Source organism: Rhinolophus ferrumequinum, chromosome 3, assembly GCF_004115265.2.
Source record: "Rhinolophus ferrumequinum isolate MPI-CBG mRhiFer1 chromosome 3, mRhiFer1_v1.p, whole genome shotgun sequence".
Taxonomy (NCBI): Eukaryota; Metazoa; Chordata; class Mammalia; order Chiroptera; family Rhinolophidae; genus Rhinolophus; species Rhinolophus ferrumequinum.
In genome coordinates this window covers 2,557,687-2,572,509 of record NC_046286.1, presented here as the reverse complement: position 1 = coordinate 2,572,509, position 14,823 = coordinate 2,557,687, and the positions used below count along the sequence as shown (strand labels likewise).

Sequence of the window (14,823 nt, the reverse complement as noted above, 5' to 3'; positions counted from 1 at the left end):
CTCTTTGTCACATTTTGTCTTCAAAGTTGCCCAGCAGTGACTTCCCTACTATGACAGGTTAGCAATTAGAGGACCCAAATGTGTCTGTCCTACTTCCATTTTGGTACCAGCCAGCCTGAGAAGCGTGGACAAAGACCAAACCAGGGAGGAGGCCCTCCCCTTTTCCAATTCTGTATCCCTCTTTCATTCGTGAAGAAAGGAAAGTGTCCCCTGCTCCTTGTCTCACATTTGGTGCATATGTCGAGTTCCCCCCACCCCCACCCCAATAGACTAAGCACCTAGAGGGCTGGGATAATTATTCAACATACATATTGAATACTCTGTGTTGGATCCAGTGCTAGGGGGATGTATGTGCATATTTTTGAGGGCCTGACATCCTTGGATCTGAGTCTTATGCTTCCCACTGGAACCTTGCCCCTACCCGTCCCAATAAGCCTGAGGGAAGCTGGGAAGCAGCGGGAGAGCTGAATCCTATGCCAGGGTCCATCTTAGGGAGAGAAGGGACCTGGGGGTGGGGGGTTCTGAGGAGTAAAACCACTTCCTGTGTAGCTAGTTCCTGTGTCGACAGAGCTGAAGCGGAGGAGGGGATGGAGGGAACAGACCCAGGGGTTGGGGGTCTACTGAAGCTCTGGAGGTGAGAAGGCCAAGAGTCTCCCCACCTTGAAACCCCTCCACTACTGCTGGAGGAGCTTTTCCCAGTTTCTACTCCCCCGGGGGGGGAAGCGAGGTCCAGCAAGTGGTTTGGGTGGGAAAAGAGAACTGGAGGAAGTTGACAGGGATGGGCGGGGCCCGTGGGGGGGCTGACCAGGAACCCAGCTTCCTGCTTAGTACCCAGACATCCAGCCCCGGCTCACCCCCACCCCTTCTAGCCTCCACTCCCCTCAGGAACTCAGGGTTCCGGCCCTCCTCCAAATCCCAGCTCCCCTCCCCCATCGGTTTCTCCCCTCCAGGGGATGGAGGCTGAGAGACCCCAAGAAGAAGATGGTGAGCAGGTGAGCTGGGCACCGGGCGGAGGAGGCTGACACGGGGAGAGAGGGAGGTGAGAGGACCTGAGACAGAGACCTAGCAACGGAGGACTGGGAATTTGGAAGGGCTTGGGCACACTGAGGCAGGTACAGACACAGAGAAAATGGGCCGCTGGCCTAGCACCCTGCCCACCCCGCCCCTGCTTCACTGGAACGGCTGTCTCGGCATCAGGGCCCCCATCAGGATGAGCATGGCTGGCCTCCTGTGAACACCACTAGTCGGCCTTGGCGATCTGCTCCTCCATCCCCTCCTCCAGGGACCCGCCACACAGGTACCCCCACCCACCCAGGGAGCTCCCGGACCCTGGTGCCCCCATTCTTCCTGATCCCATTACCAAGGCCCACTCTATCAGGGGCTCTCTCCCCACCTCTTCTGGACTCCCCATTGCATACCCTTACGTCTGACCACCGGTTCCTAATCACCTCACCCTGCTGTCCATCGTCTCCCCCCACCCCCCAGCCAACTTCTCTGAGCCCTACCCCTCCTCTCCCAGCCCTGGGGCTGCGCTCGGCCTCCCTGCTCTCCCTGCAGACGGAGCTCCTTCTGGATCTGGTGGCTGAGGCCCAGTCCCGCCGCCTTGAGGAGCAGAGAGCCACCTTTCACGCCCCCCAAAACCCCCCAAGCCTAGCCAGAGCCCCACCTCGGCCTCTTGAGGACAGAGAACAGCTCTATAGCACTATCCTCAGTCACCAGGTAAGAGCACCCCTTCCCCAGCAGGCGAGGTCCAGGCTTCCCGGTTTCTCTGCCCCCCTTGTTCTCTTTGGGGCCCTACCCCTCCTTCTCCCCAGGCCCTAGTCCCCCCATCCCCATCACAGGTGCCCTGTATGCCCCTCACACCAGCCCTGCCTCCTTTCAAGGCCTGCTCCTCTTAGAACCTCACCAACACCCTCCCCTCCCTCCCTTCCTCCAGTGCCAGCGGATGGAAGCCCAGCGGTCAGAGCCTCCCCTACCCCCAGGGGGGCAGGAGCTCCTGGAGTTGCTGCTGAAAGTTCAGGGTGGGGGTCGAATGGAGGAACAAAGATCCCGGCCCCCCACACACACCTGCTGAGACTTGAGCCCCCCACCAGCCCCTCCATAAGTCCTGAGACTCAAAGCTGGGCAGCCCACTGCATGCCCTCAACCCTGCTTCGCAGGGGCACCAGAGACTGGAAGACCCAGCAGAAATCTCAATATTCATTGCCTTCCTCCACCTTCCCTGGGAACTGGAGGGGGTGAGAAGTCCTCAGACCTTGGGAATAGTCAAGGTATGATGGCCATTTAATCCCCTCCCCACGTACAGGGGAGCTTGAAGCAGTGAGGATCCCTGCTACCCAGTGACTCCTACTCTGATCTCAGGGAGCGGCTTAGAGTCTTGGTCCTGAGATGTAGGCACACCCCTAGTAATCAAGCCACTAGGCAGGATCTAAGGGCTGAGTCCTCCATCCCCGAGAAAGGACAAATGTCCTAAGTTACGACCTGAGAGAGTTCCATCCTCCTTCCCAGTAAGAAGAAAGAGGGTGGGGACAGCAAAGAGATAAAGACTCTTCTCCCCCCCTCACCACCAGCACCTCCCAGCCCCAGGACTAAGGGGCCTACAGGCTGTGAATGGACACTGAACCCTGTCTGTTTTGGTTGTGTGAATAAATGTAATTCCCCTCTGGACTGAAGACTGGTGTCTCGGGCTGCGGGCCGAGGGTAGGACAGTGAGGCCAGAGGCTGCCTCTCTCCCCAGCCTGGCCTGAGGCCAGCTCCCCTCCCTGGCTGGTTAATTACTGGCTCATTAAGCAGCGGCTGGAGACCTCCCTAATTAGCCCCCCCCCATCGCCCCCTCTCCTGGTTTTAATTAAGTAGAACAGGGAGGGGAGTCATTAGGACAAGAAATATGAACTGAGCTGTCGGTGAACCCCGGCATCCCAGCGGCCAGGGTCCACACCACCTAGATTCCAAATTCAGAACCCTGGTTGCAGCCCCCCCTCCCGCCCCCAACACGCCCCCTCCCTGGCCGCTGAAGTCCAGCCCGGGGGCCTTCCCGTATTTTCCCCGCAGGGCTAGTCTCCTCCCCGCCTCGGTCCTCTTCCCTCTCCCCGCCTCCACTCGGTCTCAGTTCCTCTGTTTCTGTGGCTTTCTCCGCCCCCAGCTCCTCCCCGTTCCTCCTCTCTTCTCCCCTCCTCTTCCTCCCTGGTTCCCCTCCCCCAGCCTCCCTCCCTCGCTCCCCCCTTCTCCCTCCTCCCTCCTCCCTCTCTCACACACCCCCGCTTGGGCCTCCTCTCTCTCTCCGGCTCCATTTTCTCCGCCGCCGGGGGCCGGGGTCTCCTGTGGGGGGTCCAGCCGGTACCCCAGGTCTCCCTTCAGGGCCGGGGTGAACCCCCGGGGGAGCCGGGAAGGGGATAGACGGGCGGGGGTTGGGGCGGAGGGAGCAGCGGCCCCAGCGAGTTTGGGGGGGAAGTAACCAGGCGGGGGAGGGGCAGAGCAGGGAGGGGGCCTCAGGGCCCCCCCCCAACTATGGACGAGCGGCTGCTGGGGCCGCCCCCTCCAGGCGGGGGCCGGGGGGGCCTGGGATTGGTGGGTGGAGAGCCTGGGGGCCCTGGCGAGCCTCCGGGTGGCGGAGACCCCGGTGGGGGTAGCGGGGGGGTCCCGGGAGGCCGAGGGAAGCAAGACATCGGGGACATTCTGCAGCAGATAATGACCATCACCGACCAGAGCCTGGATGAGGCCCAGGCCAAGTGAGTGCCCCCACCCCGGGACCCCACACAGACCCAGCAGAAGCCCCGTTCACAAGCTCTGAGCCCCCCCCACCCCAACTATAGGACCCTTTCCAGGATCCTACAGATCTCTTCTCTCGGTACTCCTGGGAGACCCCAGACGAGTGATCCCTCTCAAACCTCCCTTCACCCCAGGCCCTGAAACCTTAAAGAAGGGAACCCCAGGTGGTCTCACCCCCACTCCTAACCTCTCACTAACCCCCACACTCCCCACATTCTTCCATCTCCAGAGCCCCCTTCTGGCTCCCCGACTAAGAAACTGCTATGCTGTCTTCTCCCCTAACTCTCCACCCAGCCCAGCCCCCTCCTCTCCAGACCTGGGGACCTCCACACCCCTCCCCAGAGCTCCAATTACTCCTCCAACATGGCCCCTCCTTTAAGGGTCCTCACCCACCCTTTGCCCCTGCTCAGTCCCAGGACCCTTCACACACATCTCTACTGAATTGAACTCCCCACTTTAGCTTGGTACCCCAAACCCCTCTCTGGCACCTCAAACTCTGACTCTTCTCCCCAGTCTGCATCTCTCTTCCTCTGAAATCTACCTAGTCACCCTCATGTCTGCAGTCACCCTCAAACCCCGGTCTCTATACCCTTCTTGACCGTTTCCCACAGCCCCCAGCCTGCCCACTGGGCCTTCAGCCTGCTGCCTCCACCTTCCCGGTCTGCTGGAAAAGCACATCTCCATGCTCTGGTAGCTGCCGTCTTCCCAAGAACCCCCCAGCTCCATTCTGACCCCAAACCCACTTTGTACCTCCCTTCTTGTTCCCAGGCTCCCCTCTTTCAACCTCATGGTGTCCCCCCCACATCTGTTTCTATAGCTCAACATTCTCTCTCTTTACTCTCAAGGAAACATGCCCTAAACTGCCACCGAATGAAGCCCGCTCTCTTTAGCGTCCTGTGTGAAATCAAGGAGAAAACCGGTACGTGGGTCCCCCTCTGTTTCCTCAACTCTGAGGATGGAACCCTGTTTACTATAGACTCAGGCTAAGAGTTTGACAACTTGGGGCCCTGAGGAAAGGGGGTGAGGGACGTTGCTAAGGAGGACTGGGGAGGGAACCAAAGAAACCTGGGTCTCCAGGAGGCACTGGAAGGGCTGAGAAGTGGGTGTGGGGTCCCAGGGTCCCTAAGTCCACTTGCCTGCACACCAGGCCTCAGCATTCGGAGCTCCCAGGAGGAGGAGCCGGTGGACCCACAGCTGATGCGCCTGGACAACATGCTTCTGGCAGAGGGTGTGGCTGGGCCGGAGAAGGGGGGGGGCTCAGCCGCAGCAGCTGCGGCCGCTGCAGCCTCCGGGGGCGGCGTGTCCCCTGACAACTCCATCGAACACTCGGACTATCGCAGCAAACTTGCCCAGATTCGCCATATCTACCACTCGGAGCTGGAGAAGTATGAGCAGGTGAGGAGAGGAGGCTGAGTGGGTGCAGGGACAGTCCTGGGGGAGTCCTAAGGCCAGGGGGCCCTCACAGCCCACGGGCCCCCTGCAGGCCTGTAACGAGTTCACCACCCACGTCATGAACTTGCTGAGAGAGCAGAGCCGCACGCGGCCCGTGGCACCCAAGGAGATGGAGCGCATGGTCAGCATCATCCACCGCAAGTTCAGCGCCATCCAGATGCAGCTCAAGCAGAGCACCTGTGAGGCCGTCATGATCCTGCGTTCCCGCTTCCTGGATGCCAGGTGGGGCACAGGGGCCGGGGCGCCTTCCCCTTCTTCTCCAAGCCCCTGGGCCACCTTGTTGCACAACACGGTACTCCGTGACAGTGGCATCCCCTGGAGATGCGTGCGCACCATGGAGGCCCTCCTCGGACAACGTCCTCACCTCCCATCTCCCTGCTCTGCAGACGAAAACGCCGGAACTTCAGCAAACAGGCCACTGAGGTCCTAAATGAGTATTTCTACTCCCACCTGAGTAACCCCTATCCTAGTGAGGAGGCCAAGGAGGAGCTCGCCAAGAAGTGTGGCATCACTGTCTCTCAGGTACAGGGGGGCTTTGGGAGGAGTTTTCTGGTTAGAAAAGAAAACAGAAACGCAAAGCTCTCCAATCCTATTGACTGAGGGTCTCACAGAGGGAAAGATTTCCACCTGACCCTCCTTTCTGCCCAACACCCCACAGGTCTCCAACTGGTTTGGCAACAAGCGGATTCGCTATAAGAAAAATATTGGGAAGTTCCAAGAGGAGGCAAACATCTATGCTGTCAAGACCGCCGTGTCAGTCACCCAGGGGGGCCACAGCCGCACCAGCTCCCCGACTCCCCCTTCCTCCGCAGGTGGATCCCGCCTCCACCTGGCTGGCTGTTTTGCACGCTTGCTGCTTTTGTTCCCATCTCCAATCTAGGCAGGATCACAGAGTAGGGGTCTTGGGGGGTGAGAGAAACCAATCTGAGATGGGGTGGGGATGTCAGGGACAGAGGCTACTGGACAAAGTTACGTCTTGTTCTTCAGCAAGTCACCAGGGAAGGCTCAGAAACAGCCTAATCCTTCTGAGTTTTGAAATGTTTTGTGGATTTGTGCACAGTTGCACACTCCTGCAAAGCTAGTTCAGAGGGCTCTTTGGAAACAGTTGTGGTGCTTCTCCTGGGTGCCATCACAGGTTCTGTTACATGTTCCCCTAATTCCCTCTCTGCTCCCCCAAGGCTCTGGCGGCTCTTTCAATCTCTCAGGATCCGGAGACATGTTTCTGGGGATGCCCGGGCTCAATGGAGATTCCTACTCCGCTTCCCAGGTCAGGTGGCCCATCTCCTCCTAAGTAGGATTTTCCCAAATTTGGTTTCCCTCCCTTCAGGATGAGACGTTTTTTCTTTTGAGGCTTGTCACTGTGTCATACCCTCCTTTGGCTGCCCACAGGTGGAATCACTCCGACACTCAATGGGGCCAGGGGGCTATGGGGATAACCTCGGGGGAGGCCAGATGTACAGCCCTCGGGAAATGAGGGTGAGTGGATGCCCGAAGCCCCCCTCCACCTCTCACCAGGACAGAAAGGCCTTTTCCCTGGCACTGTTGTCCCCCACACTGGTTTCCCAGAGCCTTACCCCACTGTCTCTTTATCTTTTTCCAGGCAAACGGAGGCTGGCAGGAGGCTGTGACCCCATCCTCGGTGACATCCCCGACAGAGGGACCAGGGAGTGTTCATTCTGACACTTCCAACTGATTTCGTCCCTCAGGGCCACAGGGGTGGGGGCTCACAAGGTGACTCTTGAAGAGGATGCAGGCATCCAGAGGACAAACCCCAGACACAGGAGAAGCACAAGACAGAGAAGGGCAAATGGGGTCGTCCCCTCCCCCACCAGATTCTCCGTGCTGGGGGTGCTGAGTACATGGCAGGGAGAATGGGGTCCCCTAAGGGGAAAGTGGGGTCTGTCTCCCCCTTTTTTCCTTTAGTCTTTTTTTCTCTCTCCCTTTCTTACACAGAAACACACCTATAATCCTTTTTCAGATCTATCATACACACATGTACAGCTATTCTGTTTCCCTCTCTCTGTCTGGTTTCTACCACTCTCCTCCCCCACCCCTTATCTACTCTGGGATCTGTGGAGACGCCAGCCTTGCCCCACCAGAGATGCCAAAAATGGGGACACAACTTCTGGACAGAGGACTTGGGCCACGCCCCGTGCCTCCCACCCCCTGCCCCTCCAGACGGCTTTATTACCTCATACGCAGCTCATCTTAAACCAATAGAATCGCTCGGTGGACGAGAGTGTCTGACTCAGATATCTACCTCGGAGGGAGTTTCTGCTACTTTAGGGAATTGTTGACTGGGCTTCGGGGTTGATTTTTTTTTTTTTTTTTTTTTGGTGGGGGGAGAAAAAGAAACCCTAGAACCCATCTGTATTTTTAAAAATTTTTTGGTTTTTTGTTGGTTGTTAATTTTTAGTTTGGGGAAGTAGATGCTTTTATAAATATGTTGATTTCTTGTTTGTTTTTTCTCATTTTCCCATATTAGGGGTGATAGCCAAAGGGGTCATAAGAGAAAGGGGAACAAATAGAACTGGTGAAGAGGCCCACCTGGCTCCCAGTGCTGTCCATCAGGAAGTACACTTAGCAGGGCGCCAAGCCTGCCCCCTAAAATCACTTAGGCATTCTCCTTTGCTTGTAAAACCCCAGGTGTTCTGTGCTTATGCAGGCAGCTTCCTGCTGCATTTAGTGTGGAGGCGGTCAGTCGGGGCTTGCTGGGCTGGCCTGTTCTCCCTCTTCCACAACCCTTGGGCAGAGCTAGACTCGGTGATTTTTGAGGAAATGCCACCCCTCCCGTTAAACGTCTTTAAATCTTTTTTTTTAACTATTTGCAGATTGGAGGGGAAGAATGGGGGGGGGTTATTGCAAAATATGTTAAGTATGGCTTGGAGTGTTTGTGTACGTATCTCCCTCAATTTCCCCAGAAATGAGGTATCTTTCTTTTCTCAGTCCAAAATTGAGAGGGTGGGGAGAGGAAGGAGGTTGCAAAAAGCCAGGTATTGGGGGGAAGTAAAATCACTACTGCCCCATCCTTGATTGGCCCTGAACCCTACCATCTGAACCCCTCAAACATCCTCAGGATTTCACAAGACTGTCATAGTGGGGAACCCTTCCTGTCAAAGATCCGGGCAAGATGGGAGCAGGTTGGGATTGTGATGGGTGGGGAGGCGGGAGGCACGGGCCGGGGGCAGTTCTCTCCTCACTTGTAAACTTGTAGTTTCACAGAAAAAAAAAAGTTTTAAATAAAGAAATTTCTTTTTTCCCTGGGTTTAGTTGAGAATTATTTTCAAAAACATGAGAAACCCCATAAAAAAATATGTATTTTTCTCTCATAAAGCCCCAAATAATTTCCCTGATCCCCTCAGCTTTGCTCTCACCACCCAGGCCCGAGGTTGTACCCTTGCCTCTTCTCTGTGGAAAACAGCCTGGCCTGAACCCTGTTGCCTGGCAACCTTGCCTCCTTGAGATGGCTCCAGTGGTCCATCAGGCAGCCCTCAGCTGACTGATGGAACAGGTTGGGGGTCCTGAGGGGGTGGGACACACTAGGCGGTGCACTCCCCACCCCCATGGATGTGGCAGTGCCCAGGGGTGGGGTGATAATTGTTTCTCATAGTGTCTGAAGGACTCTTGTCCGAGAGGCATGAATTCCTAGCATTCCCTGTGCCAGGACAGGATGGGGAGATGGGGGCAGGGGAGAGGGTACAAGCCGCACCCAGGGCGAGGCCACAGCAGTGAGGGGCAGACAGAGCCAGGAGCCTGGGAAGGAAGCAGGATGGCAGCAGGCGCAGCGGTCGGAGCCTGGGTGCTGGTCCTCAGTCTGTGGGGTGAGCCACTCCCCACACCTCTCCTCCCTGCGGAAAGCACTCCACCCCCTCCCCAAATCTTCCCAGAACTTGCCTGGAACCTGGGCACTGCTCTCTAAGCTCCCTCACCCACCCTGTGCTGGTTGTACGAGCCCCATCTCTCTTCCTGCCCCTCCACCTTGGTGCTGTCTCCCAGGGACAGTGGTAGGCGGTCAAAACGTCACAGCACGGATCGGGAAGCCCCTGGTGCTAAACTGTAAGGGTGCCCCCAAGAAACCCCCCCAGCAGCTGGAATGGAAACTGGTAAGCAGGGCTCCCGTTGCACGTTCCCCACCTCCCTGCCTCCTGAGTCCTTTCCCAAAGGGTCCTTCTCTGTCCCCAGAACACAGGTCGGACAGAAGCTTGGAAGGTCCTGTCTCCCCAGGGAGGCCCCTGGGACAGCGTGGCTCGGGTCCTCCCCAATGGCTCTCTCCTCCTGCCAGCCATCGGGATCCAAGATGAGGGGACTTTCCGGTGCCGGGCAATGAGCCGGAATGGAAAGGAGACCAAGTCCAACTACCAAGTCCGAGTCTACCGTAAGGGTCCCAGGGCCTTCCCCAAGGCCCACCTCTCACCTAAGGAAGAGCCTTCAACCCCAGCCCTTAAGTCTTTGGCCCTGCTGTGTGAGCCTCTAACTTCGCTGCCCCATCCCCACAATGGGGGTGTGATAATCTTCACAGCTCCAGCCTCTGATTGCAATTTCCCTCCTTCAGAGACTCCCAGGAAGCCAAAAATTGTTGATCCTGCCTCTGAACTCATGGCTGGTGTCTCCAGTAAGGTAGTGGAGGAAAACGGGAGTAGAAACTGGTCATGAGAATGGGAGAGGAGTGTAGCTGGGTGCATGTGTATGGAGTCTTATTGTTAAAGATGATGAGGTCCCTCTTTCCCCAGGTAGGGACATGTGTGTCTGAGGGGGGTTACCCTGCAGGGACGCTGAGCTGGCGTTTGGATGGGAAAGTCCTGACACCTGATGGCAAAGGTAAGTCCCAAGTCCTCCCCTCTGCGCTGCCTTCTTTTTAATCCCTCTCCCCCACACACCATGGGGTAGTTTGCCTTCTCCTTCCCCCACCATAGGAGTGTCTGTGAAGGAAGAAACCAGGAGACACCCTGAGACAGGGCTTTTCACACTCCAGTCGGAGCTCACGATGACCCCAGCCCGGGGAGGCACGCCCCACCTTACCTTGTCCTGCAGCTTCAGCCCTGGCATTCCCCGGCGCCGAGCCCTGCACACCGCCCCCATCAAGCTCAATGTCTGGGGTGAGCACAGAGGTGGGGAGGGCCCCAAGCTCGGCTGTACGTCCTGAACGTGTGGCCACAGGGACCACACAGGGTGACTCTGCCTCATGCCCCTTCCCAGCCCCAGAGCCTGTGCCTCTGGAGGTCCAGTTGCTGGTGGACCCGGAAGGTGGAGCAGTAGCTCCTGGTGGGACCGTCACCCTGACCTGTGAAGCCCCCGCCCAGCCTCCTCCTCAAATCCACTGGATCAAGGATGTGAGTGACCCGGAGAGGAGGCCGAGAGGTAGAGATCCATAATGGGCAACTAGGAGGACAGGGGCTCACGGACAGAGGCAGGCACGGAGCTGGGGAGAAGACGGGTGTGTACGGATGTGAAGACAGACAGGAGCACGGGATGTGTAGCCGGCCTGTAACAGCCTCCTGTCCCCCTTCCCCCCAGGGCACACCCCTGCCCCTGCCCCCCAGCCCGGTGCTGCTCCTCTCTGAGGTAGGGCCTCAGGATCAGGGGACCTACAGCTGTGTGGCCACCCATCCCAGCCATGGGCCCCAGGAAAGCCGTGCCATCAGCATCAGCATCATCGGTGAGGAGACCTCTCCCCAGATCCCAGGGACCCTGCGCAGGCTCCAGTTCCCTACCCCATTCTGGCACTGTCCCCAAGAGCCACCCCACCGCTCCCTCAGTGGACCCACACCCAGGCCTTGGCTGCCACACCCAAACCTACCAAGAGAGCCACTCTGAAGAAAGGGAAGACTCCACTGGGGCTCCCACTAAACAGCCCTTTCCCAAACTGAAGCCTTCCTTTCTGACTCGCTCTGACTTTGTCTTCCAGAAACAGGCGAGGAGGGGCCGGCTGCAGGTGAGGGAGTGGACAAGGTCAGAGAAGCAGACAGACCCCAGTGTAACTGGGAGGAGGAACAAGAAAGGAGCAGCGAGTGGTGGGGGCTGTGCCCTCAGTGCTCCCCTTTTCCCCACAGGCTCTGTGGGAGGCCCAGGGCTGGGAACTCTAGGCCTGGTCCTGGGGATCCTAGGAGGCCTGGGGACAGCCACCCTGCTCATTGGCATCATCATGTGGCAAAGATGGCGACGCCGGGGAGAGGAGAGGTGAGTGGAGAAAGCCAGACACCTCAGGCTTGGGGGGCTCCCTGGCAGCAAGGAGAGGTGGGGGAAGTGCTAGGATCCATGTGCAGAATTCTCCCCAATCCTCCTCCCCAGGAAGGCCCCAGAGAACCGGGAGGAGGAGGAGGAAGAACGTGCAGAGCTGAATCAGTCGGAAGAGCCCGAGGCAGCCGAGAGCAGTGCAGGGGGACTGTAAAGGAACCACAGCCCCCCATGGCCCCCGTCCCTCAGCTCCCTTTCCTTTCCCCACACGGCCTGGCCCCAGAACAGTTCCCCTGTATAACCTCTACCCACCCCGCCAAGCTTTCTTCCACAACCAGAGCCTCCCACAAACAGTGATGAGTAAACACCTGACATATCCCACCCACTTTGTTCGTGTGTGTGTGTGAGAGAGAGATGCCCTCACCCTGAGAGCCCTGAAGGACAGCGGTCACCCCCATGCTTCCCCACAGCACTCCAAACATCTACTCAAGGTGGGGAGAGGATGTTTCTGACTGGGAAGGAAGGAGGGAAGGACAAAGGTGGGCAGAGTTCCCATCAATACATCTCCTTGTTTATTGAGTTTGTAATAAAGGAGGTGGTGAGGGGAAGGAAGCACTGAAGTCAGAACCCATATCACACACGGGGAAGACGAATTAAATTAAATCAACAAGGGGAAAGTGGGGGAGAGTCAGAGGGAGCCTTGCCCACCTTTCAACATCAAATCAAGAAATCGGGGGAAGCAAAGGATGAGGAGAGAGGAGAAACAGACGTTTTCTTCAGTCGGTCCTCCTCTCCCACAGCTGGGAGGTATGATGCTACTGAGTGAGCAGTTCCGAGCACTCGCTTCTCCCACCCCCTGCACAGGTGGCACTCCTCCCACACCCTCCTGGAAAACGGCCAGGGTTGGCCTTAGCCGACAGAAATGGAGGGGCTGAGGGGAAGGCCCAGGAGTAAGGAAGGGTCAGCAGGGACCCCCAATACTGATTCTCTTCTGGCTGGCGGTGGGCAGAAAGGAGACACAGCTCAAATACTGAGCAGCCAGAAAAAGAAGAAGATGGCGAGAAACAGGAAGAGGGAGTCCTGCCAGCTGGAGGCCGGGTGACCCTGTCCCAGATCCACACCTGTGGGAGAGAGGAAAGCTGCAGAAGAAGCACCCACTCCAGGGCCGGAATGGGGCCTGAAGAGATTCAGGGGGCTCCCTGGTAGGAACTGAGGGAAGGCTCTTACCTGCACCCCGGTGGAATGGCTCGTGGGTATTGAAGATGGTGGTGAAAAATCCAAAGGGAAAAGCACCAACACCAAATGAGAAGTGAAAGCCCCCAGTATCACCAAATGGCTGGAATCCCTAAGGAAGTAGAGAAAGTCAGAGGGGGGCTGGGCAGATCTTTAGCAAGGAAGGAACACAATCAGACAAGACTCACCCCTCTGCTCTCTGGAGCTGGTCGTTGGCCCTGGGGTCGGGGTGGAGTTTTCAATCTGAGGAAGAGGATAGGGACATCAACAGGAAATGTTCTCTCCACTCTCACACCCCACTCGCAGGGAGGAAGCCTTCCATCTTCCCTCAGCACCCTCCTCTCTCTCACCTGGGATCCTGGGGCTTCTGGCTCCCTCGCCCATAAAGGGGGACAACCTTTTCTCTGCTGATCCCAGCTTTACACACTGGGCACTCTTGCCGCTCTGGCCGTGTCTCCAACCACTGGGGGGAAAAAATGAAGTGCTTTCCAGTACACAGCAGGGTCTTCCAGCTCCTCAGACCCTCCCATTTCCCTCTTCATCTCCTCTGAGTACGCACCTGATGAAGACAGGGCCAGCTGGATGGAGGGAAAAAATAAAAAGTCAGACTAGCTACAGAGAGACATAGACCCGACCTCAGAGTCCCATCCCACTTCCCAAGTTTTACCTCCTGTTACTTTTCATATTTTCCGCCACCTGTCCCATGCCAGCTAACTTGGCCTTCCTGCTTCTCTCATCCACCAATACCTAAAGCTTCATCCATCCTCAGCATGCTCAATCCTCTCCTCTCCCCCAACACACAAATACACATCCTCGTCCCCTCCCTTCTCTGCCTTCTGATTTAATTTCCAGTTGTCTTCAACCACCTGTTTTCCAGATCTTTTTCAATCCCAGCCCCATCCTAGCCCCATTACTCCCAAACCAAACCCCTTAACTAGCACCTTCCTCACTACTTTTCCTCTTTTCCAGGCCCGATAAAGTCCCGATTTCCACAATCCTTTAACCTCTTAAGACTGTCCCTCCAGTGCCCTTGTCCGCAAGGCATACCACCCCCTTCCACGCCTCACCTGAATATGATCCCACATTTCCTAGGTCTCCCCTACTCAACTGATCGGTGCCTCTCCTACCCTTTAAGTCTAATCCGTTTCCACCTGTATAACTACCGTGTTTCCCCGAAAATAAGACCTAGCCGGACAATCAGCTCTAATGCGTCTTTTGGAGGAAAAATTAATATAAGACCTGGTCTTATTTTACTATAAAACTAGATCTTAATGTAATATAATATGATATAACACCGACTCACTAATTTTTGCTCCAAAAGACGTATTAGAGCTGATTATCCGGCTAGGTCTTATTTTTGGGGAAACAGGGTAAGACCTCCTCACTTCCCTGGGTTAAGGTGGCTGGAGTCTCACCTGTACAGATGTGCGGTGTCCACCCTCCCGCCCTACTTCCTCTTAACACCACACGTCCCAGCTCCTAGTTCCTATGCCTCTCTTTTCCACAGGTCTCGTCTGTAAGGACTTGACCCACCCACCCATACATGCCCGAAAAGACGAATGTCTCACCTATAGGGATGTGCCCTCCGATTATACGTATGAGTGTATGTTCCGCCCGCCCCCAGCCCCCCCATTAGGGAGGTGAGCCCCACTCCTTTTCGCCCCCTTCCCGATTCTCACCAGTACAGGTGGCCACACACACTGACCACAGCTTCCCGAGCAGTCTCCAGACATATATTACATTCGAAGGTTGAGCCCGCCCCGCCCCGCTCGTGATTTGGCCCTTCGGGGCCCCCGTCCTCCTCCTCCGCGGCTGCCATGGCCCGTTCTGTTTCGCCCCCACGTACCCCTTAGTCCTCGCAAACACATATACAAGCCCCAACAAACGAGAAACCGCCTCCTTCTCACGATCGTTGGGAGGCTTCAAGGTTTTTTAATCACGATTGGTCTGAGTGCCTGCCAATCAAACAGGATTCAAAGAAAGGATTGGTCCAGAGGGCGGGGGTGGAAAGAGGTTTATGCGGTCCTGCCCTTGCACAATAACTATTGGCTGATACAGTAGCAGTCAGTATCGAATACCAGGGGATTGGTAACAACGTCATACGTCCTGTCGCTGGTCCAGGGAAGGCTTTATTCGTCTGGGTAGCTGCCAGTCATAACCAAAGGCCAGAAGCAATTGGCTCGGGACTACATAGAC

General features: G+C 56.7%; 4 protein-coding genes across 5 annotated transcripts; 3 read left to right on the top strand and 1 right to left on the bottom strand.

Moving 5' to 3' along the window:
- The first annotated feature begins 563 nt into the window (after nucleotides 1–563).
- Nucleotides 564–2,667, top strand: GPSM3 (G protein signaling modulator 3). Of its 2 annotated transcripts, none has more exons than XM_033094552.1 (4): nucleotides 564–992; nucleotides 1,198–1,297; nucleotides 1,520–1,719; nucleotides 1,937–2,667. In XM_033094552.1, exons 1-4 carry the CDS (start codon nucleotides 954–956, stop codon nucleotides 2,072–2,074), a joined length of 477 nt encoding a protein of 158 aa, XP_032950443.1. In that variant the 5' UTR covers nucleotides 564–953; the 3' UTR covers nucleotides 2,075–2,667. The 2 variants fall into 2 exon arrangements, with proteins under 2 accessions (XP_032950443.1, XP_032950451.1); XM_033094560.1 differs by having other exon boundaries at nucleotides 639–984.
- Nucleotides 2,668–3,224: 557 nt separating this feature from the next.
- PBX2 (PBX homeobox 2) lies at nucleotides 3,225–7,678 on the top strand. Its single transcript, XM_033103068.1, has 9 exons — nucleotides 3,225–3,728; nucleotides 4,614–4,687; nucleotides 4,916–5,163; nucleotides 5,252–5,442; nucleotides 5,607–5,742; nucleotides 5,879–6,032; nucleotides 6,399–6,487; nucleotides 6,610–6,696; nucleotides 6,821–7,678. Exons 1-9 carry the CDS (start codon nucleotides 3,508–3,510, stop codon nucleotides 6,911–6,913), a joined length of 1,293 nt encoding a protein of 430 aa, XP_032958959.1. The 5' UTR covers nucleotides 3,225–3,507; the 3' UTR covers nucleotides 6,914–7,678.
- Nucleotides 7,679–8,498: 820 nt separating this feature from the next.
- AGER (advanced glycosylation end-product specific receptor) lies at nucleotides 8,499–11,732 on the top strand. The gene is made up of 11 exons (XM_033103067.1): nucleotides 8,499–9,041; nucleotides 9,217–9,323; nucleotides 9,403–9,595; nucleotides 9,773–9,837; nucleotides 9,951–10,038; nucleotides 10,134–10,316; nucleotides 10,417–10,550; nucleotides 10,735–10,876; nucleotides 11,126–11,152; nucleotides 11,271–11,397; nucleotides 11,509–11,732. Exons 1-11 carry the CDS (start codon nucleotides 8,891–8,893, stop codon nucleotides 11,606–11,608), a joined length of 1,317 nt encoding a protein of 438 aa, XP_032958958.1. The 5' UTR covers nucleotides 8,499–8,890; the 3' UTR covers nucleotides 11,609–11,732.
- Nucleotides 11,733–11,938: 206 nt separating this feature from the next.
- RNF5 (ring finger protein 5) lies at nucleotides 11,939–14,553 on the bottom strand. The gene is made up of 6 exons (XM_033096931.1): nucleotides 14,307–14,553; nucleotides 13,187–13,205; nucleotides 12,978–13,090; nucleotides 12,816–12,870; nucleotides 12,622–12,739; nucleotides 11,939–12,515 (listed from the first exon to the last, which is right to left on the bottom strand). Exons 1-6 carry the CDS (start codon nucleotides 14,444–14,446, stop codon nucleotides 12,418–12,420), a joined length of 543 nt encoding a protein of 180 aa, XP_032952822.1. The 5' UTR covers nucleotides 14,447–14,553; the 3' UTR covers nucleotides 11,939–12,417.
- Between the last annotated feature and the right edge of the window lie 270 nt (nucleotides 14,554–14,823).